Here is a 24,851-nt window from a genome sequence, read left to right as displayed (position 1 = left end):
GAAATAGTTTGGAATTCAGCTGCCTGCACCAACAGCTCTGGGATGTGTTTGCTTTTCCAGCTTCACAGCACCTAAAGATGAAATCCCCACCATAACCAATTAAAATGTAGTTTATCGGTTTCTCCCACAGCACTTCTGGGATTTTTAAATTGTTAAACACGCACAATTACAGATCTTTCGAAAACCTCATTAGTTTAGAAAACTTTCATGGCAAATACTGCCAGTGACCATATCACACAGCATATAAATAGGATACCAAAAGAGAGAAAAATAAAAACAAGGTTTATTTTTGTCCCCCTAAGAGCCATTTAGTAGAAAAAATAGGACACCAGAGAGCACATGGACTTCAGAGACTTGAAACACAAAAGACCCGATTTTCCAGAAGATGCAGGAGAATTTGATGAAGTTGAATATCTCCAGCTGCTCCTTAGTTGGCTTAAGGCAAAGTCAGGATTTCACACACCCCCAGAACTCACATGGCATTTGCACCAAGATCCCAAATGAAATGACACTGATTTCCTTCAAATTTAATTGTTTTGGCTCAGTCCTGGGTGGGTATAATCAGGATCAGAAAATCAGGGTAAGAGGAGTAAAGCAACATTAGTATCACTCTCACAAATAAAGGTAAGGATCAGGGATTATATAAGAATCAAGTATAAAAAACCAAACCAAACTCATAATTTCTGGTATAAAATTGTTACAAACACTGTGGTTATGCAGGAGACTATCTCTTGTGAGTGTAGAGCCCAGGCACCTCAGTTATTTTCAGCATCACACCGACAGTATAAAAAAAATATTTTAAAAAACCCCCACATGATCTCCCCAACAGTGCAACTGAATGAGAAGTGAGGCACGAAGAGAGCTCTTACAAGAATTAACACACTCAACAATCCTCTGACAGGTTTTAAGAGCTGAAACCATCATGACCTAACAGGAGGAAAAGGATCTTTTCCATTATATGTAAAACCACCTGGTTTTGGGGCTCAGTTTATGGTGTAACACCAACGTCCAGCACCAAACCAGTACTGCTGATATTGTCTGATACCCCACATTTTGATCAGATGCCAACACAATTTTATTTTGTCACTCTGCAATAAAAACATCTCCCCGCAGCGACCCTAAAATACCATTTAGTTTTCTAAATCAATATGGCTTTTGAAACAAAGCTTCTGTGTGCTTAAAAAAGGTGCAAGGAAAGCATTGCTCTCAGAGAAGAGAGCGAGTAGGGCTGAGGGAGGAGCCCAGTAAAGGACATTCCCTAAAAACGTTGTCGTAGGAAGACTTGAGGAACTGGACATAGTTCTGCATGCTGCGGTTGGTGCTCTCCGATTGTTCCAGCCGATCCCGCAGGTCCTGGAGGCGGCTCTCGTATCGGCGCTCTGCCTGCACAGGGGAGCAAAAATCCGGCTGAAAGGCAGCAACATTCACCCTGTTCATGTTAAACTCTTCCCCCAAAGTGCTGAGGAGAGCCAGAATTAGCACAGCTCGAGATGACATTACCATAGATGGTGCTGTGATATTTATAATTTCTGCTCGTTCTCATCTCCATTCAGCAATCAGCTGATAAAAGCAGGAGATAATGTGGCTTATCAGTTGGGCTTTTAAAACGTGTTAGCTGTAGTTACCGGGAATGAAACACACCCTTTTCTGAAAAGGAACTTGACCTGATCCATCAGGTAACACAATTCCAAGTAAAACTAAAGCAAGAAAGCAAGGTAAATAGGACAGGACAAAAGATTGCCAGTCCTCTAGAAGAAATCCTTTCATCTAAAAGGGGGATTGCACTCTCTCTGATACAGGTGAAATGAAATTGAAATCTGTCCACAATACCTGGTGCAAATCTACTTTGAACACAAGGAAAGTCTGATTCTTTTCTTACACACACATAACTTTACACCAGTTCACTCACATCCTCATACTCTGACGTGCCTATCACTTGCTACACAATCCTGAACTAGTGACACGTCCTATGTCACACATCCATGGACACACACAACAGCACATCACATTCAGGCACAGCTCTGCATGACTTCAGCAGCACATCCACAGGATGATTTATGGAATCCAATTGTTGCCAGGGCACCACCAGTACAGCAGGACTATCCCCCACAAGCCACTCACATCGTCTTTGCTCCGATGCAACTGGTTCAGCTCTGTTTTATTCCTGCTCAGCTGGGTCTCCAAATCCAACACCTTGGACTGGGCTGCCCTCTCTCTGGAGACTGCTCGTTCTCGAGCTTGTTCCACCTACACAGAACAACAACTTTGTTAAAGGAATGTCTATTGAAGAATGTTTTTTCCCTACCCATTGCCCACAAAAAGCCTCTAAAGTTTAACTGACACACTCTCATACATAAACAGCAGCTCAGTCTTGTGCTTTTCTCTGTTGTAAACCAAGTTCAGTTCTTCAACAGTGCTGACAAATAGCAGCAGCACATTATTTGTATTTCACTGGACATGATGATTTTACTGGGTTTGATCGTAAGCTGAAAAGATATTTTCAGCATTCTCACTGTTCCCCTTTCACAGCCTGGGTAGCTTTGGGTGAATTCACAGCCTGGGTAGCTTTGGGTGAATTCACATCCATGACAAATGACTCACTTGTCTTTTGGCATCCTCAATGGCCATCTCCAGCTGGCGTGCCAGGGAGCTGCACTCACGGCTCTTCTCCTCCAGCCGCAGCTGGCACTGGTGGATCGACTCCTCGCGTTTTGCTATGACCTGAAGGAATTCTATGTTCTGGGCACTCGTGGATTCTAGTTTTCTAGTTTAAGACAATAAGGGAAGGAAACCTATTCATTTTAAATGGAGTGTGTTTCATTCTGCCTCTTGTCAGGTCCTGACTCCTCTGGTAATAGATTCTATTCCCGCTTGAAAGGTGAGAGCCCCAGGAAATGTTCTCCAGTCCTCAAATCAAAATTTCCAATATTGAAGGACCAACAGAGTACCCATATACCTGCATTTTCTGAGACATTGGCACTAAAAGAAATGCATAAACATAGGTAAAAATACTGTAGTATCTAGTAACCTCAGAACTGCCAGGCTAGATTGGACAATGAGCTCGTTTCTTTGCTCTCTAAGCCATCATCCTGTCTAACAACATTCACAACAGGTGCTGCTGCAAAACCATATAACTCTCAGTGGATAGCTACAGATTAGAGAACCTTGTGGGACAGGCAAATGCACAGAATCCTGGAGGCATGTGGGGAACTGGAACAAGACTGAAGCTGTTTCAATCCCCTGTAAAAACAATGGAAATGGAAGGTTAAAAAAGCAAGAGAGCCTACTATTTCTAACCTTTCCAGCTCCTCCACCTTCAAGGTGAGTTGCTTTTTCTCCTCTTGGGCAGACTGATATCTCTCTCTTGTCATCTCCATTTTGTCCCCCTGGAGGTCAATCTAAAATTATAGGAATTAATTACTTCACAGAGCAGTCACTACACACACACATGTCCAGCCATCTAAAACATATGCAGCTCTCAGAAGGAAATATGTTCCATTCATAACTTCTGGAGAGCTTGAGAAAGGGAACCATGGATAGAACTAAAGATCCATTTTGCTGATGCTTCCAGTTACAGTCTGGGAAGGTGTAGGAAAACTCATCTGTACTGCAAAAGAAAAAACAGGCCTGTAAATTCCTGCATGTAGAGCAGCAGCTACAAACCAAGAACACACACAAGGACAGCAGCCACAAACATGCCAGCAGCCCACAACAGCATCAGAGCCTGAAACACCAGGGAGGGTTATAATTCCAAACCAAGCAGACTAAAGTGGTCAGACAGAGATCATGTGCTGTTGTGAGGCACAGCTGTAGATGTCATCCCTGTTTGAAATTGTCCTGCAATACTTACACACAGTCTTTCTGGGAACAAAAAACAGAAACTGGGAAAACAACCTGAAATGAGAGTGAGAAAATAGTTGGGCCAGCACCATCACCAGAAAACTACAGGAGGGGAAGTTGACAAGAGGATGAGATAACAGAAACAAGGGCTGGCATTAGCAAGTGCTGCCATGGCTGCTAACAAGTCCCAGAAAGATTCTGCCCCAAGGGATGAGAAACCTTTCAAATGTCAAAGAATGCCACCAGCAAAGCCGCTAACTTCTTGCACAAAGACATGGCACACACCTTTATTTTGCAGTGCACGTTTAATCTTTTCAAAAAGAGACGAGAACAGAGCCGAAGTTTGAACCTTGCCGTGATTAGAACTCAATCTGATTTCGCAGAGCTCTGCACTGGTACGGGTACTTTCTGCCAGTCCCTTACCAGCTGACGGAGATCTGAAATCATGTCACACAGGTCCCCGTTCTTCTTCTCGTAACACATGAGCTGCTGATGGCACTCGGCCAGCTGTGTCTCAGTGTACTTCAGGATCTCAGGCAGCTTCTCCAGTTCAGCAAGCTGGCTCTGGAACTTCTGACGAGTCTGTAATTAAGGAAGAGAAGGTGAGGAACTTTCAAATTTTCATAGGATCAAGACTAAAAAAATTCTCAACTTCAATTAAGCTTTGTTGGTCCACAACCATGATGACACTGTGTGGATATTTGGCCAGTGCTGGAGTTCAAAGCCTAAGGTCTTTTCCTGCTCCAAAAAGCTTTCACTTAGGATCTGAAATTCCCCATGGATTGTGTAAGAAGGAGTATTTTGGATTGTGGGCTTCAATTTTACTGGAAATACAAGCTCTGCTTCTGGGGTCAGCTGTTCCACATTAGATAATGGTGTAACCTATCTAATCCACTGTTCAAAACCACTATTTCTGCAGCAAAGGACACACTAAATAATTTATACACCTCTGAACAATGCCATATAGTCAGAAAGAAGCTGCTAAATGTTCATTCTGCAAAACCCATTGAACAAGTCCTGAGAAAAAGGCAAGATAAGCCTTTTATTTTCTATTCCCAGCTGTTTTTCACTAGACTCAGAACACTAAGACCCATGAATGTCTACAACATGTCTTTAGAGGGATAGTTACCTCTTCAATCTCCCTGTTCATTTCATCCCTTAAGGTCTCGTTCTCTTTTTCACACTTCTCCAGTCTTGCTGCCAGCTCATCTGCCTCCTTTCGGGCCATCTGTGCCTGGACATTCAAAAAAAGACCCCAGACTTCATCTGTTATAAATAGTTTTCAACACATGTTTGCAATGCCTTGGAGTAATTGAAACTGCTCCAGCTGGCAATAGCTAAGGCATTACAGAATAAGGCACAGAGGAAGGAGAAAACACCTTTGTGCAAGGGCTGAAGGTTCTGAGACCTACCTGTGCCGTGTAGGTTTCAATCAACCCTTCATAGCTCCTGACAGAGTTCTGGAGATGTTGCAATTCCATCTGTGCCTGGTTCAGTTTGTCCTCCATTGAAATCAGAGCAGCCTGAAAAAAAGAAAGCATCTTCCATTGAGTGCTTGGAAGTACCTGCCATGTGAGCTATCTAATGATGCCTAGACTAAGAAAATACAGTTTTGTCCATGCAAGTTGCCAAAACTTTCCACACTTCAATAGACTGCCAAATTTACATCAGCAGAGCACAGAGGTTTGGGATGGAAAAAAGATGTAGGTCACCCACAAGATCACTCATGGTAAAGGACAACAGAATAAATATGCCAGTCTTTTTTTTTTTTTTTTTGTTCTGAAGATTACCATTCTCTCTGTATAAGCTACAACAGCTGTTTGTTCTCCAGTCAGCAGCATGAAGGTGTAAGGACAAGATTCAAGATCCCAGCTAGATGAAACAGTAGTTGGAGATACTTGTAGCCAAAACATGGAAGGAACACAGCTCCCTCAGTATGTACACTCTCTGTGTCTGCTCCCAGCACACTGGCCCTGTCTCAGTCAGGTTATATGAATTGGTTTAAACTGTACAGGAACAATGGGTGAAATTTGACTCTGTCCTCAGTGGCCAAGCAAGTTGTTATAATTCCACCTTCTTTTCCTCCTAGCATTTCATCTTCAAACCCTTAGAGTCACTGACCTTCAGTTTTTCATTGTCTTTCTTCAAAGCACTGTTCTCTCCAGTCAGTTGCTGTAGTTTATCCACCAAAGCTTCGTTTTCGTCCCGCGTCTGTTCCTGGATCCTTGCCAGTTGTTCCGTCAGGTCTGCAACACGGCTGCCACACAGAAAGAAAATTAATCCTTAAGTGACAAGAAGAGTAAGGCTCCTAACCTTTGAAAACCAGCTTCAGGAACATAGCTTTTCCCTATCCTTTCATCTTCCTTCTCCAGTCATGTATGCACACCTCTCTGTTAACACTATTTGACTATTTCAATCTTTTTATACCTCCTGGAAATTCACTGGAATTGTCCCCCTGGAGCGCAAATGAATTGTCTCAAAGATGGACAGGATAAAGATTTGCCTCTCTCACCTCATACCTACCTAATTTTCCCTGCAGCAACACCTGTACTGCAGTGATACCAACATATTTATTTACCTTCACAACAAAACTGGCATCAACTATACTACTTAGGTCTTTTCATATCTTCCATTACAGTTATTCAAAAAGATTTCAAAACAAAAATAATCTTAATTCAAAGCATTACAAAATGGCAAAAGAACAGTTTTAAGAGTCAGCAAAGCTTAAAGAGTCTGCCTTTGCTGTGGCAAGGCAGCAGCAGAAGCCACGTATCTCTCTCCACCTCTTCAAACTCTGCTCTAGCCCTTAGCCAGTGCTGATTTTGCTTGGTTATTTACAAGCAATCCAATTAAAATATTCATTTCAATGCTATTTTTCAATTAAATTACCCTTGAACTTTGAACTCATCCCCACTCAGGCTTCTTTCTCTGCACAGATTTTACTCTAACCTGTTCAGTGTAACAACTTCCAGTTCAAGGTCATCCTTCTCCTTCATGGCTTTGCTGCAGCGATTCCTCCAGGCCTCGAGATTGCACTGGGCCTCAGCAATAGCACTTTCCTGTCAGACAGGGGAAATACAAGAGGGAAAAAAGTAAGGCAAAATCATCACTGGTGTGAGATATGCAGACAATACACAGAAATGCCCTTAATTTAGGACATGCAGTCAATACAGTGACAGCTGAGCAAACTGGATTTGTTCTAAACTTGGCATAAATGGGCCATGGCATCAAGACAGAAATAAATTTCATTAGTTGAGAGAAAAGACTCTCCCCAGGGCTGCTACTAGAAGTCAAGAATTTAAAATCATGACCTCAAACTAGGCTCCTCCTGTTCCAGCAGGTACCTTTTCTGCTAGCTGGGCAGTCAGTTTCTGCACATAATCCTCACTCCGCTCCGCCCGCTCTTTCTGTGCACGGACTGCTTTCTTCAGGGCCTCTTTATCACTCTCTGCTTTGCACCTCAGGTCTTGCAGCTGCTCCAGAAGACAGTCCATCTCTCCCTTAGTGTGATTTTCACTGATCTCCATATTCTGCAAGGGAACAAAACCACAATATGGATTAATGCACATATTACACCTGCAAACCCAAAGCAGCAACTAATTTCCTAGAAATGGTGATGAGAACCAGGCACAAATCCCCAGTGTTCAGTCTGGAGGTATTTGCAGTCAGGTTTAATCTACACAATCCTGTCCAAATGCTGAAAGAGATGGCAGCATGACATCTTCCTTTTCTTCCAGGAGTCTTCTTCTTTCATAAACTGCTTCCTAAAATACTGATTTCTCTCCTGACCAATATAAATACTGTAACAGTCTTTTGATCTACCTGAGAAAATTCTTTTTATTGATGAAATGTATGCATATTATAATGTTGCTTTATGCACCTCTTACTAGAACAGATTAAAGCTCCTTTAAACTATTACCACATTTATGTTCCTTGTAACATCATTCCAACATATGCTAAATATAAAAGTCTAATCAAAATACACCAGAGGAACTTTCTCCTCCTCATTTATACTGGAGAACAGATTAATGAGGGTGATCAAACTGGCACAGCATTTTTCCAAAAAAATCAAATTAAATAGTTTCAGTTTGTCTTGATGCTTGACTAAACCAAAGCCATCTTTTCAACAATTATGGAGCAACTAACTTAAGAAAAAGAAAATCTAATTAATGCACATAGACCTTAAGGCTAAGATCTTGCCTCAGGCCTCAAAAGTTAAAAGATCTCTCTTTTCTTACTTAATTTGAAAATCACGCTGTGTGTTAATGCAATAAACATCACCAGCCAATATTTCAGTCAACCAGACCCTGTAAGAAGCTTTTGCTCCTCCCCTTGTGAGTGAATTCAGTCCATGGGAGCAAAGGAAGAGACAATCCCCAGGGAGCAGGCAGCCATACCTGCAGCTGTGCAACCAGACGGTCATTCTCAGCTTCTCTGCTCCTCAGCTGGGCTTGTAAATGGGCCTTCACAGACTCCAGGGATCTGGCAAGTTCAAAGGCTTTCTTTGCCTGTTCCTAGATAAGCAAGAACAAGACAAATATGATTTACTCAACAAGCTAATAGAAGGAACACTTTGTAATATGCAGTAGTAAGCTCAGATTTCTTCACTGAATGATCTCCAGCCACCTCCAGGTGGACTCTCACAGCTCTTCAGTCCAACAACAAGGGAACAAATGAGCAGCCATTTATTTTACAACACATGTGAAGGACTGGCATGAAAGGTATATTCTAGGGCAAAATATCCTTCATAGCTGATCTCTTCCACTGCATTCCCCCTTTACTTTCTAAACTAAGGAACAGATTGGAATTTGCCATTGGGAACAAACAGAACCTTAAACAGAATGGCAATTCAGTGCCCAAGCAAAGAGAATTCTACCTATCCATCCCTGTCAGAGGTGTCTTATTAACAGAATATGGAACCCACAATAGTGTGAGTATTGGTATCTGCCTAGTTTTACAAGCAAGCTGGTCATCTGATCTCAAAACAGCAGTCTGCAAACAACCTCATCTTTTGGACTGCCTGGGGTTTTACAGAACTGAAAAGTAGAAAACTGAGGGAAACACAGAAAAACAAAATTACCTTTTCTGCCACTATTTGAAGTGTGAGGGTTTCCACTTCTTTTTCTTTTCCCTGAAGCCTGATTTGAAGTTGCTGGAAAAAACAAACAAACATGCAGATTTCAGGAACAAACACATTTAGGATGGCAGGTAGAAGGCAAAAGGTGTAACTGCCTCCCTGTCAAGACCACCTGATCTGTGGCATGGCCTGTTGTCCACAACAACAGCATCCTCTTCCCCACAAAAACAGGATGCATTCTACTCAAGCAGGAAGCAAAAGGGATACTTGTACATTTGTGCAACAGGGCACAGGATATCCAGTCAGGACCATATACACTCCACAGACTAAAAAGGGCATTTACCTATGTCTCACAGCAAGTTTTGTAGCTTCTGCAAATGCAAGAACTCTTGTCTCAGTTTACAGAGAAGGAAAGTAACAAAAAACTGGCACTCATTCAGGTAACTCATTCAGTGACAGAGCCAAATACACAGAATTATTCCCATTCTAAGTCCCCATATTTCGAAGGCAGTGAAACTCTACCCATATTTAAATGCAGGTTGTTAACCAGAGGAGCAATGTAGTAGATCTGATTGCCACAAAAGCTCAAATAATTATTTTATTGACCTAAAAGGCACTAGAGTAAGATTTGACAGTGTAATATAAGACAAAGAAGGGTTTGTCACTTTAGATCTCTCTGCTGTAGCATTAAAGAAATGAGAGATTGTGGTTTGCTTACCATATTCTCTGCATCCATGTCAGCCAGCCTTTTCAGCAGCATTGCTTGTCGATCCATAACCTTCTGGGCATCTTTCTACAAAATAAATGCATGAGAAAAATTGTTAACTAAAAAGTCAATTATATACAGGCTCTTTAAATGGAACTGGGAAAATCAACTACTTCTTCCCAGCTGCAGCAGCAATTCTTAGAAGATACACAGAAACATCACACTCACGAAATATTTCATGTATCAGTATCCAGCTCAGAAAGCTCTTCCACTTGCCAGCCAAAGATTAAAATAAAAAGCACGATGGCAATATAAGATCATTCTGAACTCTCCCACTACTCTGGGAAAGTCATGTGGAAGAATTCAGACCTTTTATCCAATCTCACTGATGGCTGAGGTAACTGTTACCACCAGCCTGCTTTTGCTGAAATGGAATTTCAACTACAGAAAAAACAGAAATTTCATTTTTCTACTGGTCTTATTAGCAGTAGAGAATGGTTCTGTACGTGCAGCATAGAATTGTTTCTGTTGCCCTCAGAGCCCACAAAATCAAAGTTCTGAATATCCATAGGCTCCCATTAGTTGAGGCCATATCAAGTCCTCAGACTCCAGCAACAGCAGCATTTGAGACCAGCAGGATCAGCAGATACAGCCATATCCAGAGGAGACAGCTGGCAACACAACAGGGCCTGAACTTTTTAATGCAGTCAAAGACTTAAAGGCTCAACCATCCTCAGAGCAGAAAAGCCAGTTTTACTCTATGAATTAGGCAGAGATAAAGAAAAACCCAAATAAAAATTATCCAACATTTATGGGTTGACAGGGTCTGCAGGGCTGAGAGAAAGAATTGAAAGATTACAAACTCAAAATTCCCTTCCAGCCCATGAGACAACACAGCCTCCTGTAATCAGCCAGGTTCCACACCCAGCAGTTCTCACCTCCCGAGACTGATGCTCTGCAAGAAGTTCTCGGAGTGTGCGGTTAGTTTCTTCAAAGGTGCTCAACTTCTGAAGCAGCAGCTCTTTTTGCCTCGTTAGAGCATTTATATCTGTGCTGCTCATGTGCTTCTCCTGAAGGAAAAACATTAAACAAACAAATGAAGAAACAAAAATAAAGAAAGGAATGAGATAAACAAAACACAGTAACTCGAAACCCACAAAACATAAACAAAAGGATGTAATTGTTCACTTCTCTGCAGAAGGTAACTGGAAGTAAATACCCCACTTTAAAACCGAACCAGCAAACCTTAAGGGTGGTTAAATTCCTCCACTTTTCCTTAGATTTTACTGGATTGGCAACTATAACATGACTTTTTTAAGACATCCATATAACAGGACAAAAGGCACGAACAAAAAGGGATGCCTACAATGTTGAGTCTCCCAATGGTATTTCTCAGGGCATGGATCTGTCTGGCAGCTGCAGCTCCATCCCTTTCTGCTTCACTCAGCTTGCTCATCAAACATTCCTTCTCCTGCTGCAAGCATTCTTTCTGTAGCCTGCAAGGAGAATTCAGCCATCAGAGGAACAAGAAGCTTTGGCAGCTTTACCAGCCACTGTTGATATAGAGTTGAATGAGTTAAAATTAATAAAAAGCTCAAATCAGCGGATAAAAGCTCTAAACAAAAACTGCTTAAGATCTACCCCCTATCAGTGTGGAAGCTGCTTTGAGAAAAGGCTGTAAGCAGGCACCAGGAGCTTGCTAAGATCACAGCTATGACATTTAGAGGGGACAAATCAGGCTTACACAAAAGTGAACACACTGCTAAACCCAAAACACAATGCTGTGCTTTTCCTGGGCACTTAATGCCACACCAGAAGTAAGACTCCAAATGGCCAAACAAAAAAAAAACAGAAGAGCACACCAAGATATGCAGCTCAACATTTTTAGCCAGCACTTGTAATCTTAGAAGCATTCCTAGAGTTTTCTGAGAAAGAAACAGAAAGTATTAACTTCCAAGTGATATTTCTTAAGGAAAATTAAAACTAACTCTCCTAAAACACTAATGTCCCCCTGGAGACACAAACTTCACTAATTCTTTAGATATAAAGTAGATGCAAAAATGTCAGACTTGCAGATCTTCAGGATCACTAAGAAAAAAAGCCTATGGTTCAGTCCTCTCAGGGGCTGCCACTCCTGGCTCCGTATGATTTTTGGAAAGGTAAAAAATTCTCTTTTAGTTTTCAGCTCCATGTGTATTCATTTATTGTTCTATCAATATCATCACAATTCAAGCAGAATCCCTTAATCTTCAAAATACTAATGGCAGGGCTAGGCTGACCCTCCACACAAGCCAACTGCTCTCAGGTTTCTCTCAAAGTAGGGATATTTTCCCATTCCAAAAATCACGCTAGAGCCCTTCCCTGCAGCTATTGCCACCTGGAACCCCCTTCTAAAAGGTGACAAAAAATCCAAGTGCATCAGTTCTTCAGCAGCAGCTACAACCTCATATCATGTCAGCAGTAAAGAAGGGAGGTGCCTGTGGATGCCACAAGTTCAGAACAGTGAGAAGTGAAGCTTTCTTACACAGTCAGGTCTTTCTCCTCCTTTATACGCTCAATGTTGCGCCGAAGCCGCGAGTTCTCATTCTCTGTTTCCACCAGCTCCTGTGTCATCTCATTCAGTTCTTCCTTCTGTTCCTCCAGGAGACGCTTTGTGATTTCCTCCTGTTCCTCCATTTGCTGCATCTTGACCTGAAGATATTGGAATAAAACTTAAACCAGGGGCTTTGGAAGCGTTACACAGAATCCACATCCCAAATCAGTGAACCACTCATAGTCAATTAACTTATTGAAACTATAAAAAAAAATTAAGTATCTATCTCCTCCCAGGTGACAAGTGACAGGACATGAGGAAACATGTGTCAGGGGATATTCTTCACAGAAAGGCCTGTCAGGTATTGGAAAGGGCTGCCCAAGGAGGTGGTGGAGTCACCATCCCTGGATAAGTTTTAAAAAAGCCTGGACATGGCACTCGGTGCCATGCTTTAGTTGATGAGGAGGTGTTAAGGTCATAGGTTGGACTTGATGATCTCAGAGGTCTTTCCAACCTAGTTCATTCTGTGATTCTTAATGATTCTGTGGTTCTAAAGTTGATTTTTGTTTTATAATCATGCAAGTAATTCCATTAAATTTCATAGCATAAATAAAATGGAAAATGCTTGATGTAAGAATTCCTATCCTCAAATCCTATTCTTGTTCACTGATTTGATGCCCATGTAGCTTTGAGTAAAATAATAATACAGAATTTGCCACTCTGAGTGTTAACTCAATCTTAAGAATGCAGTTTATGCCCATCATGATGCATCTTATGAGAGTTGGGAACATCTCCCACGTATTTTAAGTGGTGTCAAGCACATAAGAGCCTATTTATCTGGAAAACACAACATCACTGGGCTGCACATTTTTAAAACTGAATCAGAAGAAACAATCTCATTGAATAAAGGAATTTTTTTTACAATAAAACATCAATGCATTGTGTTTTTCAATTTCATTGAAGAAACAATTTCATTGAATAAGGGGATTTTTTTGACAATAAAACATCAATGCATTGTATTCTTCACTTTCTGTAGTCATCAGTTTTCAGATTTTGGGCTTGGGCAGGAGAGATTACTTGGAACTTAAAGCACACCAATATCTTATTAATTTTATAATATTTTTAAATGTTTCATAATGTGGCTTAGTGAATTTCTCACTAGGATAGTTCAGCTATTCTAAACAATTCAGATTTATTTTCAAGCAAGCTACCAACAGCCTGGGCAGCCTTCCATTGCACCAAGACCTGCCTCCAGCCTCCTCTTGTCAAAGGATCAGCTACAAAGCCCCAGTCAGCAGGTCTTTCCACTGTCTCCTCACCTCTTTTTTCAGTGTTCCCACCATATTCATTAGGCTGTCTATCTTCTTTTCATATTTGTTAATTTTGCAGCAGGCGGGATCATCGTCGTCTGTGGAGAGGTCACTGAGGCGCATTACGGACTGCATCCTGTCACACTCAGTGGTAGGCAGAGCTCCTAGATGACCACCTGATTCTTTCTAGGGAATAAAGGGGACAATTTTTTTTTAGTATAACATTATAAATAGTATTCTAACATTGCCAAAAAACAGAGACTGGGTCACATCACTGCAGCAAGGCTAGGAAAGAAAAAAAATATTGTTTACAAACAGCTCTTCTCTTTCCAGCTGGGAAAGGTCAAGAATGCAGAAAGAGTACGATGAAAAAGAAGAAAATCTAATCAAAGCTCAAATCCTCATCTAGGAAATGCCAGGAATACAACAGGCAAAACTATCAACCCATGAGAAAGAAAATATGATGCAATGCTACACAAACACTCTGTGCTTTGGAAGACACTGAGACCAGCAGTCCCTCACTGAGCCTCCAGATGAGATCTTGAAGTGCACCAGTAAAATCACAATAAAAAAATAATTGTGTCTGGCTTCTAGAGACAGAAAGGCATGGCCACAGGCTGTTTATGAATTCTCAGTTTTTCTACATTAAAAAAGATTGAAAAAGATTTACATTGAAAAAGATTTCCAGAAGACACTTCAAATAGATGGTAGGGGACAGTAGCCTTCTCTCAGATCTGCCCAACTCTCTCACTACACAACTGCTCTCTTCAACCTTGGTTAAACCTCAAAGTTTGTGTTAAAGAGCAAAACCAGGTGTACCTCCCACTTCAAGATGGTATCACGAGTGCTTGTTTTGCCTGGGGGTATCCAAGGGGCTTTAGTTTTCACCCGAAGGGCTCGCACACCGTCCCCTTTAGATTTCTGTTTGTGCTTTTGCTAAAGGAAGAGAAAGTAAAACAAATTACAGAGCCTTAAAGAACCATTTGCAATTTTTAGTGCTGCAAAACCAAACAAAAGATCATTAATACAGAACTATCAGTAGTGCTTCACAGGATGCATCAGGTGAGATGAGGTAGCAGCCACCAAAGGAAGCTGACACCAGCCAGAAGGAAAGATTATTGCACATTCAGCTGGCAGGATGGCTGGATGTAGGACCTGACAGATCCCTGGGAGATCCCTCTCCATCCCAGATTCATCTCACAAAAAAAGCAGCTATATCATTTGACACCATGATTGATTTTGGAAAGCCCTGGAAGTGTTTTGCCTACTTTAGTCAACTAGAAGATCCACATTTATTTGTATTGAACTTGAGCTGCTCTATCTGAAGAAGAGTTAAAGCGTTTTTGCATAATTCTAACCTTAGTGAAAAATCAGATGCTGTAAACATTCCCTACTGACAATTAATTCATAAGACTTGTTATTTTCACTGTCATTCCATCCCATTATGAAATTTGCCATTAGCAACAAACACAGAATTAATACAAGACTTAGAACAGGATATCTGTAGATAAGGAAGAATGAGATAGCAACTTCCATCAACAACTTTTTAGAACAACTTTCCATAAATATCCAGCAACAAAAGAGGATATGGGATAGCTAGAACCTCAGCTTCAGTTTTGCCTTGTGCCTCCTGTGGATACGGTTGGGAAGAGATCTTCTTGGCTGCAGAACTCAGTGGACAGAGAATGTCCTTAATGCCAGAAGATGGTCTGAATGAAGATTCTTTTTCTAAGTACATTTATTTTAATGCAATCAAGATGCTACTTGAAATGCTTAAGTACTACCTCTCCTCAAAGCTTTCCTCCTAAAAACAGATATGAAGCCAAACAGAAAACATTATCAGGACACACATCCAAGAAATAAAATGACACCACATTGGAAGCAACATTTCTCACATGAACATGAAAAGCAATTCTGTATCACACCAAAATCATCTTTCAACAAATCAACATAGCAAATGTGTCACTGCAAATTCACCACTGAATATGAAATGAAGTCTCATAGCTCTAGCACAACAGTAGAACAGACCTGGCAGATTTTGTGATGTTTCTAAGGCCATTCACCTTCTCTGCAGCCCTTACAACCAACCAGGTACACACTCCTACCTGGCATTTTGCAGGTGTGGTTTTCTGCCCCTTTTTAATATGGACATGGACAGGGGTGTTTTCATCCACATGGACGTGCAAAGGGGGAGATGAGCAACGGTTCTTCATGGCTCTTCTCCCACAAATGGGAAAGGGAAATGCAATGAAGGGAAACCTGTGAATACGGAAACTGGAAACAACAACATTTCCTTCAGTGTTCAGAGAGAAACAGTGGCCAGCCTTGGTTAACATTTGAGCTTTTTATCAGGAGCACCTGCCATTTTGAACTTCACTCTATTCTTCTGTAAAGCCAGGATTAACACAAACAATTCCTCTGCTTCCAGTATTTTCTGCTTTTAACCTGGTTACTGAAGATCAAACACAGCTGGATCAATAGCAGGTGTCTGTAAGAACCATTGAAGTTCAAAGTCTTAAAGCAAGTGAGCAAATCAAGGGTTCCCATAACCAACAAGATCTGATTACAAAGAGAAATTTGAAGCACGGAGAAGAGGAGAATTAATTGAAAAGTTAAGAAAAACCATCAGTAAATCATCATACCAATCCATCCTAGAACCCTGAACCTGCATGCTCCTTCATGTGTGCTTAACTTTGAGCATCTTTTTTAAGCATAAATCCTTTAAAGCCATTGCATCACAGCATTTCTTTAATCTCCACAGAAACACATAATCATAACCTGACACAACACAGAAAAGCCTAGAGACACAAGGTTCAGATCATCATCTTGGAGCCTCAGTTGATGTAAAGGCATAATGTAATTGCAAATCTTACACAAAGCCACCAGCAGCACTAACCTGATTCTGGCAGAAAAGATATTGTCAGCCTAAGTAAAGTTACTTACAGCTTTTTTCAAGCCCTTAGCTTTCCTGCGCACAGCCTTGGGTGTAGAGGAACTATCTTCGGTGTCAGTCGAGAAACACCTGTTACAGAAATAATAAAATGATTTAGAGGAAAAGGTGCCAATTTCTTAACATCCTCTTCCTTTTGATTTAAGAGAATACCAAGGCTCAAACATCAAGTACATGAACTCAAAAAACAAAAGTTAGTGTGCCCTAGTTTCCTCTGTAAAGCACAGGATGAGGAAAGGACAGACTATAATTCCTAACATAGTGGCAATGGAAATTGTTTTAAACAGTGGAAATGTTTTGTACAATTACATGATGGCACTATTCACTTACAAACTTTCATAGCCTAGCCCCAATTTTGAAAGAACACAGCAGCACTTCCTTCACTTCAGGAACAGGGCAGGGACTGACAGAGCCTTTGAATCACCACGAGTAACAACCAAACGTCCAAACGTCACTGTGCCCGCCTTAGCAACAAGGCTCACACGTAACCATTCATTCCTCCCGCAATCTCCGCAGGTTTTTCATGGAATGTGCGGTCACCCCAGGCTGGCAGAGCCGCGGTCCGGGGGCCGTGAGCTCCCGCAGCCCCGAGCAGGGCAGGCCTTCACCGGCCAGGCCCGGCAGCTCCCAACGCCCGCCCGCCCGCGCCGTTATCCGGGGCCGACGGCTGCCGCTGGCCTGCCAGCAGGAAGGAGCCCGAAAGGCAGGAATAATTCCCGGGGCGCGGACACACACATTGAGGGGACACACAAATGCTGAGACACCCACCGAGGCAAGGGAACGCCCACACGTTGAGGGGACGCTCCACAGGGCGAGGCCCCCCGCTCCGCCCTGCCCTCCGCGGGCTCGGCGCTCTCACCAGGCAGCTGGGCGCGGGGTCCGCAGCCACTTCAGTTCCCCATCAGTGCGGTGAGAGGTGCAGGGGCGGCTGTGGACTGAGTTGTGGGCACCTTGCAGGCACCAGGCACAGGAGGAGCGGCCGCAGGGTCCCGGCCGCCGTCGCCGGCGTCCCCCCCGCGGCTCCACCATTGGGCGATTCGAACGGCCCTGAGCGGTGGTAACCGCCCCCGGTAACCGCCCGCAGCGCCATGCGGCCGGCACGAGCGGCCTCGGGCGGCCCGGCCCCACCGGCCGCAGCGCCCTCACGGCTGCGGCACCCTCAGTAGGGGCTGCTCATCCCCACAGAAATGGGGAGGGCTGAAAAGAGCATGAAATAAGTGGATTCATAAGTCAGATTTCTTGACGTTGCCTTTGAGATGAGTTTTACAGTCTTAAAGGTGACGCCAGAATTGTGTACACAGCCACTTTTCCTGTTAAGCAGAACTTTGTGCAGTTCTCGCCGTCCCCAATACAAGGACATGGAAATGTTGGAGGAGACCACGAAGTTGATAAGGGGATTAGAGCACCCTCCCTATAAAGACAGGCTGAGAGAGTTGGGGGCTGCTCAGCCTGGAAAACAGGAAGGTCGTGTGGAAACCTCAGAGCACCTTGCAGGATCTGAAGGGGGCTACAAGAAAGCCAGAGAGGGACTCCTTATCAGGAACTGTAGTAATAGGACAAGGAGAAAATTGAAAGAGGGGAAATTTAAGCTAGATATTAGGGAGAAATTCTTCCCTGTGAGGGTGGTGAGAACTGGCACAAGTTGCTCAGGGAGGCTGTGGATGCCCCAACCCTGGCAGTGCTCAAATCCAGACTGGATAAGGCCTTGAGAACCTGGTCTAGTGGGAGGTGTCCCTGCCCATGGCAGGGGAGATTGGGAGTAGATGATCTTTAAGGTCCATTCCAATCCCTTAACATTCTAAGACTCCATAAAAGGTGATAAAAAATCCTGAAACAATATTTATTTAATGTAATATTATTGGCATGTTAGTGTTACGGATATTTATCTTGAGAGGACTGATTCATGTACCACAGCAAGGAGAAGTGGAATCACTGAGCCCTTGGTGCTTCAGATCCACATTTAACATGAAAATCTCTTCCTCCCTCTCAGGTTGAGGTGGATGCTGAAATTATCATCAAGGGTTTCTTCAACCTCCTGTTTATGCATGCTCAATAAAATTCTTTAAAAGAACATTGCCTGTTGGAACTACGGACACAAGTTTCAGTATAGAGCAGTTTAAAGAAATACAAGTCACAGCAGCCACGCAGCCATTTGTACTGTAAACATTTTCCTTCTCCCTTCAATGTCAGATCATAACTGAATTTGGAACTAGTCCTCCATTCAGAAAAAACCCAAACCTCTATCACCACCATTGTTATAACCAATTAAGGTACTCTCCCTGAACACACACTGGACAAGCAGTTGTATTTACAGACCAACTTCAGCTGCACCTGAAATATCACAACAAATCAGATGCCCTGAAACCTGCCTGTTCTTTAGGGAAACAGAACTTGATCAAGGTTATAATTAAGGATACTTGGGCTGTTTAGAGGATCACTCACATTTGAACCTGCATTGTCTATGACAACTACGGTTTCTGCAGTTAGAGAGGGACTTTGACAAGGGGTAGTGGCTTCCCACTGACAGAGAGCAGGGTTACCTGGGATGTTACAAAAAACATCCCCCCTGTGAGGATGGGGAACACTGGCACAGCTTGCCCAGAGAAGCTGTGGCTGCCCCATTCCTAGAAGTGTTCAAGGTCAGGTTGGACAGGGCTTGGAGCAACCTGGTCTAATGGAAGGTGTCCCTGCCCATGGCAGGGGTTGGAACAAGATGGTTTTTAAGGTCCCTTCCAACCCACACCATTCTATGACTCTACCTAGCACAGCTCAGATAACTTAGCTGCAGGTACAGCTCCTAATCTGCCACATCAGCAAATCCTTTATTACTCTTGCATGACAGAAACATCTAGAGATCTCCTGGCCATGCAGATGGCTCTTAATCCTTCTTTTCCTAAAACAAGAACAAACTGATCTTCAGGGATATTCCAGAGAAACCTCATGCAAGACAAGCCTTTCCAATACCTGCTCTGCATTTGTGATTTCAGTGTAGGCCATGCTCTTTGGGTGTAAAGGGTACGGTAAGAACTCAGATCTCACAAAGAGGACAGAATAAAGCCAGCCTTTATCCTTGCAGACCGTACAGAATCAAATCCTGAGAGAACCGTTTACATGGAAGAGTGAAAGCAGATGCCTTGCTGAGTGCAGCCTTGCTGCTGTCAGAGGAAGGGTGCCTTCTCCATCACTGCAGATTCCTCCAGTTCCCTTAACACTAGGTTTACAAGATGCTATTGCAGGAAATATTGTCACTTAAAAACCAGTATCCAGTGTCTTAGTTAGGAAAACACTTTAGGTGACATGGATGAGTAGCAGAAGATAGCCTGAGGAAAAAGCTGGTCAGGCCTACCACATCTGACACAGCCATAACACCAGCCAAGAGCATCTTGCTTTTACAGTAACCTGCTCTGAGGGTGTCTCTTATCTGAAAGAAGCCTTTTCATTGCATTCTTCAGTTCAAAGCGTCTCCTTTCCAGCAGCATCCAAAATCTCTTTCTTTTACCTGTCCCCATCCTTCTACAAACACCCAGCTGGACCCTTCTCTCACAGCAACTTGATGTTCTGAACGGGGTGGGCTCTGTGCCCACATGTCAGTCCATTAGGTGTGACCAGTCAACTCTAAAAATAAAAGCCATTTCTTCTGAAGTTTTCACCATGCAAGTACTTCAGGGAGGCAGCTGCAGCTGGCATCAGATTGCAACTCCAGTTTTTTCAATGACTTCTTCCATGCGCTGGTACCAAGGCTGAATATTGGTGTGAGCCATCATGTCATCAAAGGCTTCCAGCCCTTCCATGACCCGGAGTACCCCGTACACTGCCTGTGAGAGCAGAGAGGTCAGAACAACACTGAGAAAGCAGTGGAGAATAGCTTAGGGTACAACTGTCTCAATAGCTGAGCCAGTATGGCTCTTCCCCTGTCCTGCCATCTGATCCATTCTTCTGATTAGCAAGGAGGAGTGAATGGCAGAAAGGTAATTAAGAATATGCATGTTTTTCCATGAGGAAATAGTAAGGATCAGGATCTATGTACACTTATGGGGAAACCCCCACCACATGGGAACTGTATTACTGCACAAAGGACAGTATCTCACGTAGCTCAACTTCCCTGCCTGTATTATATTAACCATTAACCATCTCTGTATTAACAGAGATGAGCAGCAGGATAATTTGTGATCCACCTGACAATAACCACAGGGATGAAGCCCTTACCAGGTCAGCGAGGTTTGGCTGGTTCCCACCCATGAACAGTCGATTTTTGCCAACAGCTTTCACCCACTCGTTAACTGCTTGATACAAATCTTCTCGGACATCATCTCGAAGCTGGTGTCTGCATAAAGAGAAGAACCAGTTTGAACACAAAAGTTTTTCTTTCTTTAACCTTCTATCACCTCACCTTATGGGCTGGTCTTGGTTTGCAAGTAAGGGCAGTATTTCAGAGTGAAGGGGCAGTCAGTAATTAAATAGTGGATGAGTAGAGGGGTGCAGTACCTCCAGTTACAGAAGTACAGTTGTTACTCATACAAGATTAAATGGTTCAGTTTAAAACTCTAGAGGTTCTGCCCTTTGACAGCTGGGGTTCACAGCTAAGGAGAAGCTATTTCTCCTCTTGTGTACCTTGTGCTTAGTGATACCAACCTTTTCTTCAGCCTCTTGCTAACGAAGAACATGGCAACAGCCCCCACGTATTTGGCAAAGAGACCTTCCAAGGTGCCAAACTTCCCCTCACGGACAATGTAATCAAAAGATGCCAAGGCTTCTTTGGGGGTGCGGTAAACATTGGGGGAGATGAGGTGAACAAGCCAATCATCTGCCCACTTTCTCCATTTCATTTCTTCCCTGCAAGGAATCAAAATAATGTTTTCAGTGAACGAGGTACATATAGAAGGGCTACAGGAGGCAGGATCACATTTGCCTTAGCCAGAGATCCTTCCAAGGTCAAACACTCTTACCCAGGTACTCTGATGGCCTTCTCTAATATGCACTCAGCAGCGTTATTTTTGGCAAGGCTCCTCCAATCTCCAACTGAATGTAAGACTAAGATAGAGCATTAGGTTCTCTGCCCAATATGAGAAATAAGCAGGAACGGAAATTTTCCCTCAATAGCATTCCTCTGTGGCACAAAGGAAAGGCCAAGAAGGAAACTGGAGGCAGCTGAAGGCCTGTGTGACCATGGTGGTGGTAACCAGGCTGTCTAACAGCTTTGTTTGGAATTATCTAACAAACACAGCAAACCAACCAATGAGGCTTGAAATACTAACAGGAGTGTGACAAGACTAGTCAGCCCTAGTGGGATTTTACATCTACATCAACCCTGAGTACATATGGAGGAGGCTGTAACCCTAGTTGGAGAGCCCAGAAACTGAAGAGCACTTACACTCTCACTTCTTTGACAGGATAGACTCTTTTGGTCTCCTTCTCATCCAGCATGAGCCAGTATTTATTCTCATACTCAACCACCTCCTTGCCTTTTTCAGTCACTGTTTTAATAGGTGGATAAAAGGACACGATTTCTTCTAAGCTATTCCTCCTGTGAACAGAAACACAGTTAGCACTGATCTGGCTGCTGCAAAAAAGGAGTAAGAGCAAAGGCCAGATTCAAAGACACACGCTATAAAATGTATTACTCTAAAAGTAAGTGCACCATGTTCCAGATTCTATTTGAAAAAAAAAAAAAAAAAAAAAAAAAGAGAGACTGGAACAGCTACTTGCAAATAACTATTATTAGTGCACATACCTTTGTCTGTGGTGGAGCAGAAATTTCTGCAGGCATAAAACTTCCTACCATTCTCAAGTAGACCTAAAGGACTTGCCATAGGCACAACAATGCCATTTCATTCTAGATGTTATAACTGGCTAACTGTAAGCTCAGTTTCAGGATTAACACTAGTCCATGTTTAAGTAGGTTTTGTGCAAACAGAATCTCACAGATGAGAAAGTACTTCTGAAAGGTACAAGCTTTGCTTTACATCACACACATCACAACATATATAGGCATCACCCATAATATCACAACCAGGCTCAGGTCACCCAGAGCTTCAAAGCCTGAGGTCAGCAAGAGACTTACAGCACTCTTCTAAAACTCTACTTAACCTGGGCTCTCCACATTCAACTCTTCTCTCATCACCCTGTTTTCTTACCTGGAAACAAGATAGGTCTTTATTGCACTGATTATCACCGAGGAGTCGTTCAATTGCTGAAAAACAGGATTAAAGCAACCATTTAAAAGAAACTGGTTAAATTGAAAAATAAATTCTTCAAAATCTTTTCCCCAAGGCTCCAAGTCAGGGAGACTTACCAGAGGGCTCCCAGCATTGGCTAGCAGGATGGGCACCTTTCTGTAGGAAGAGAATTTGATCTCTTTCCTCATGATTGGGTTCACTTCCACAATTTCATAGGGCAGTCCATGATAATCAAGAAAAGCTCGGACTTTGCTGCAGAAAGGACACGTTTTATACTGGTAGAGAGTGAGCTGCAGGCTCCCTGCAGGCAGCTGGAGAAGAAAGAGAACAGAAGATTCCATTTTCTAATAAAAACATAAACACTACCTTCCTTCCACCCTTATTTCTGTCCTAAATGTTCTGACATTCAGTGTCAACATCTGATCATATCTTGGCTATCAGATGCTTTCTTTAAATGGCGTTAAATATTAAAATATTCACCATCCATTGGGACCAATAACCTGTTTCTCTACACGTCTATTTAATGTGCTGGAAATTCCTACTCACAGCCAGGAAAAAAAAAAAAAGTTAAATCCAGACAGTTTACCCCTTTATGGTTTCTATTCTGTAAAACAGAATTTTATAGAAAAACACAACCACTTGCAGTAATATTCAAATAAACAAAAATAAAGCCTTTACAAGACAATCCTTCCCCCACAACAGCCTCTGTTGAGGCCACAAGATGGGGAGAGCAGAGTTTGCATTTGATTTTAGGCACTTGTCTGCCCAAATTCACATTCCTAGGATTAACCAACCTGGGCACAGCTGGGACAAGGCAGGGAAAGCCCAGGGCCACCTTGACATCAGCTACGGGATGTTTGGCAAAGCTGCTGCACCTCAGCAGCCCGACAGGCCGTGCCAATCATTCCGCACACATTAAAGAACAAATGCAGCCACCCCGCTTTGTTTCTCATTTACAATTTACTGGGTTACACAACCCTGCGCGGGTGCTGCGAAAAAGCAACAACAGAAAAGGCTGCACACCCCCAAGGAAGCCCTCACTGACAGCCTTTCCTTACGGCTACTCAAGGAATGCGCTGCCAGGGGCCTCCCAGACCGTTCTCAGCTCTTCCCTCACTCAAAGCGGGGCAGAAGGAGCCGCTCGGCCCGCAGGGAGCCGCTGTCCCCGGGGGCTCGCTGCCGCCGCAGCAGGGTCCCCGCAGGCCTCGGGGAGGGCACGGCGGGGATCAGGGGGAGCCGGCGTTACCTCAGCGGCCGAGTGCTCCCGCAGGCGCTGCCGCGCCGCCAGGCACAGCCCGGCGGTGCCGCCCAGAGCGAACGCAGCGCCCAGCACCAGGCGGCCGCCGCTGCTGCCTCCCCGTCCCGCCGCGGCGCCGAAAGCTCGTCCCGGGGCCCGCAGCCGCCAGGCTGGCGGCAACAGCAGCGCTCCGAGCCGCCAGACGCGGCCGGCACCCGCCATCTTCGGCTGAGGGCGGGCGGAGAGCGGCCGCTCCGCCCCGGGCACGGCGGCACCGCCCCGGCACGGCCGCGGCTCGGGGCTCGGGGTTCGGGCATGGCAGCACCGCGCCCCGCTGAGGGCGCCCCCCGCACGGGACACCCAACAAGGGGCGGACCCGGTGCCCTTTAATTATCAAATTTGAGAACACACCAGAGCCTAAACTGAGAGTAAAAGAATCAGTTAAAAGGGTGAGGGAACTGGCCATGATCAGCCGCGAGAAAAGGCAGCTGAGGGGATTTCATCGATGTCTATAAATATCTGCAGAGAGGGGGCATAGAATGGACCAGGCCGTGGTGCCGAGCAATAGAACAAGAGAAGTGGGCAGGAAGGGATGGACAGAAAGTTCCACCTGAGCATGAGGAAAAACTTCTTTCCTGAACAGTGACCGAGCCCTGAACAGGTTGCCCAGAGAGGGTGTGGAGTCTTCCTCACTGGGGATATTCCAGAACTGTCTGGACACAATCCTGTGCAGTGTGTGCTGGGGTGACCCTGCTTGAGCAGGAAGATGAAACCAGATGATCCACTGTGATCCCTTCCAGCCTGACCCCTTCTGGGATTCTGTGGTTTTCTGCCCTGTGGGGCTGTGGAGTCTGACCAGCACATATTCACAATGCAAGTGCACATCTCCACACTGAAAGTCTTCATCTGTTTTATTAACATGTGGTTATATCCATTCATTACACTTATATTCAATTTCCCTATTTGAGGTGCAACACGAGCCTGACTTTGCAGTGCAGCAGGGTTATTACTCACAGAATGGA

The 24,851-nt window shown here is 43.7% G+C and overlaps 2 protein-coding genes across 7 annotated transcripts; both read right to left on the bottom strand.

Annotated features, from left to right (window-relative positions):
- Positions 1–261: 261 nt before the first annotated feature.
- ODF2 (outer dense fiber of sperm tails 2) lies at positions 262–17,445 on the bottom strand. Of its 6 annotated transcripts, none has more exons than XM_063174421.1 (21): positions 17,276–17,292; positions 16,410–16,488; positions 15,572–15,740; positions 14,286–14,402; positions 13,476–13,652; positions 12,148–12,314; positions 10,990–11,119; positions 10,562–10,693; positions 9,636–9,710; positions 8,921–8,992; positions 8,238–8,354; positions 7,185–7,370; positions 6,790–6,899; positions 5,962–6,097; positions 5,253–5,363; positions 4,970–5,074; positions 4,264–4,422; positions 3,298–3,398; positions 2,602–2,764; positions 2,122–2,247; positions 262–1,383 (listed from the first exon to the last, which is right to left on the bottom strand). In XM_063174421.1, the coding sequence occupies exons 3-21, from the start codon at positions 15,677–15,679 to the stop codon at positions 1,207–1,209; spliced, it is 2,469 nt and encodes an 822-aa protein (XP_063030491.1). In that variant the 5' UTR covers positions 15,680–15,740; positions 16,410–16,488; positions 17,276–17,292; the 3' UTR covers positions 262–1,206. The 6 variants fall into 6 exon arrangements, with proteins under 6 accessions (XP_063030491.1, XP_063030490.1, XP_063030489.1 ...); XM_063174420.1 differs by lacking the exon at positions 17,276–17,292 and adding an exon at positions 17,185–17,247; XM_063174419.1 differs by lacking the exon at positions 17,276–17,292 and adding an exon at positions 16,747–16,938.
- A 2,016-nt stretch (positions 17,446–19,461) lies between these two features.
- PTGES2 (prostaglandin E synthase 2) lies at positions 19,462–24,051 on the bottom strand. The gene is made up of 7 exons (XM_063174528.1): positions 23,839–24,051; positions 22,709–22,903; positions 22,551–22,606; positions 21,788–21,940; positions 21,049–21,249; positions 20,623–20,740; positions 19,462–20,231 (listed from the first exon to the last, which is right to left on the bottom strand). Exons 1-7 carry the CDS (start codon positions 24,049–24,051, stop codon positions 20,103–20,105), a joined length of 1,065 nt encoding a protein of 354 aa, XP_063030598.1. The 3' UTR covers positions 19,462–20,102.
- Between the last annotated feature and the right edge of the window lie 800 nt (positions 24,052–24,851).

This window comes from Melospiza melodia, chromosome 22 (assembly GCF_035770615.1).
Source record: "Melospiza melodia melodia isolate bMelMel2 chromosome 22, bMelMel2.pri, whole genome shotgun sequence".
Classification (NCBI taxonomy): domain Eukaryota; kingdom Metazoa; phylum Chordata; class Aves; order Passeriformes; family Passerellidae; genus Melospiza; species Melospiza melodia.
The sequence above is the reverse complement of the archived record's forward strand: the minus strand, read 5'-3'. Positions and strand labels throughout refer to the sequence as shown.

What these genes read in the sequence shown, in the direction of transcription:
- ODF2 (XM_063174417.1), bottom strand. Translation starts at nt 17,445, where the DNA reads ATGGTGGAGCCGCGGGGGGGACGCCGGCGACGGCGGCCGGGACCCTGC. An exon ending in TGGGAACACTGAAAAAAGAG is followed by an intron (nt 12,315 to 13,475) that starts GTGAGGAGACAG and finishes CAATATCTTCAG; the next exon opens with GTCAAGATGCAGCAAATGGA. An exon ending in TGAACAGGGAGATTGAAGAG is followed by an intron (nt 4,423 to 4,969) that starts GTAACTATCCCT and finishes CCTTAATTACAG; the next exon opens with ACTCGTCAGAAGTTCCAGAG.
- PTGES2 (XM_063174528.1), bottom strand. Translation starts at nt 24,051, where the DNA reads ATGGCGGGTGCCGGCCGCGTCTGGCGGCTCGGAGCGCTGCTGTTGCCG. An exon ending in AAGACCTATCTTGTTTCCAG is followed by an intron (nt 21,941 to 22,550) that starts GTAAGAAAACAG and finishes TTCTGTTCACAG; the next exon opens with GAGGAATAGCTTAGAAGAAA. An exon ending in AGCCAAACCTCGCTGACCTG is followed by an intron (nt 20,232 to 20,622) that starts GTAAGGGCTTCA and finishes CTGCTCTCACAG; the next exon opens with GCAGTGTACGGGGTACTCCG.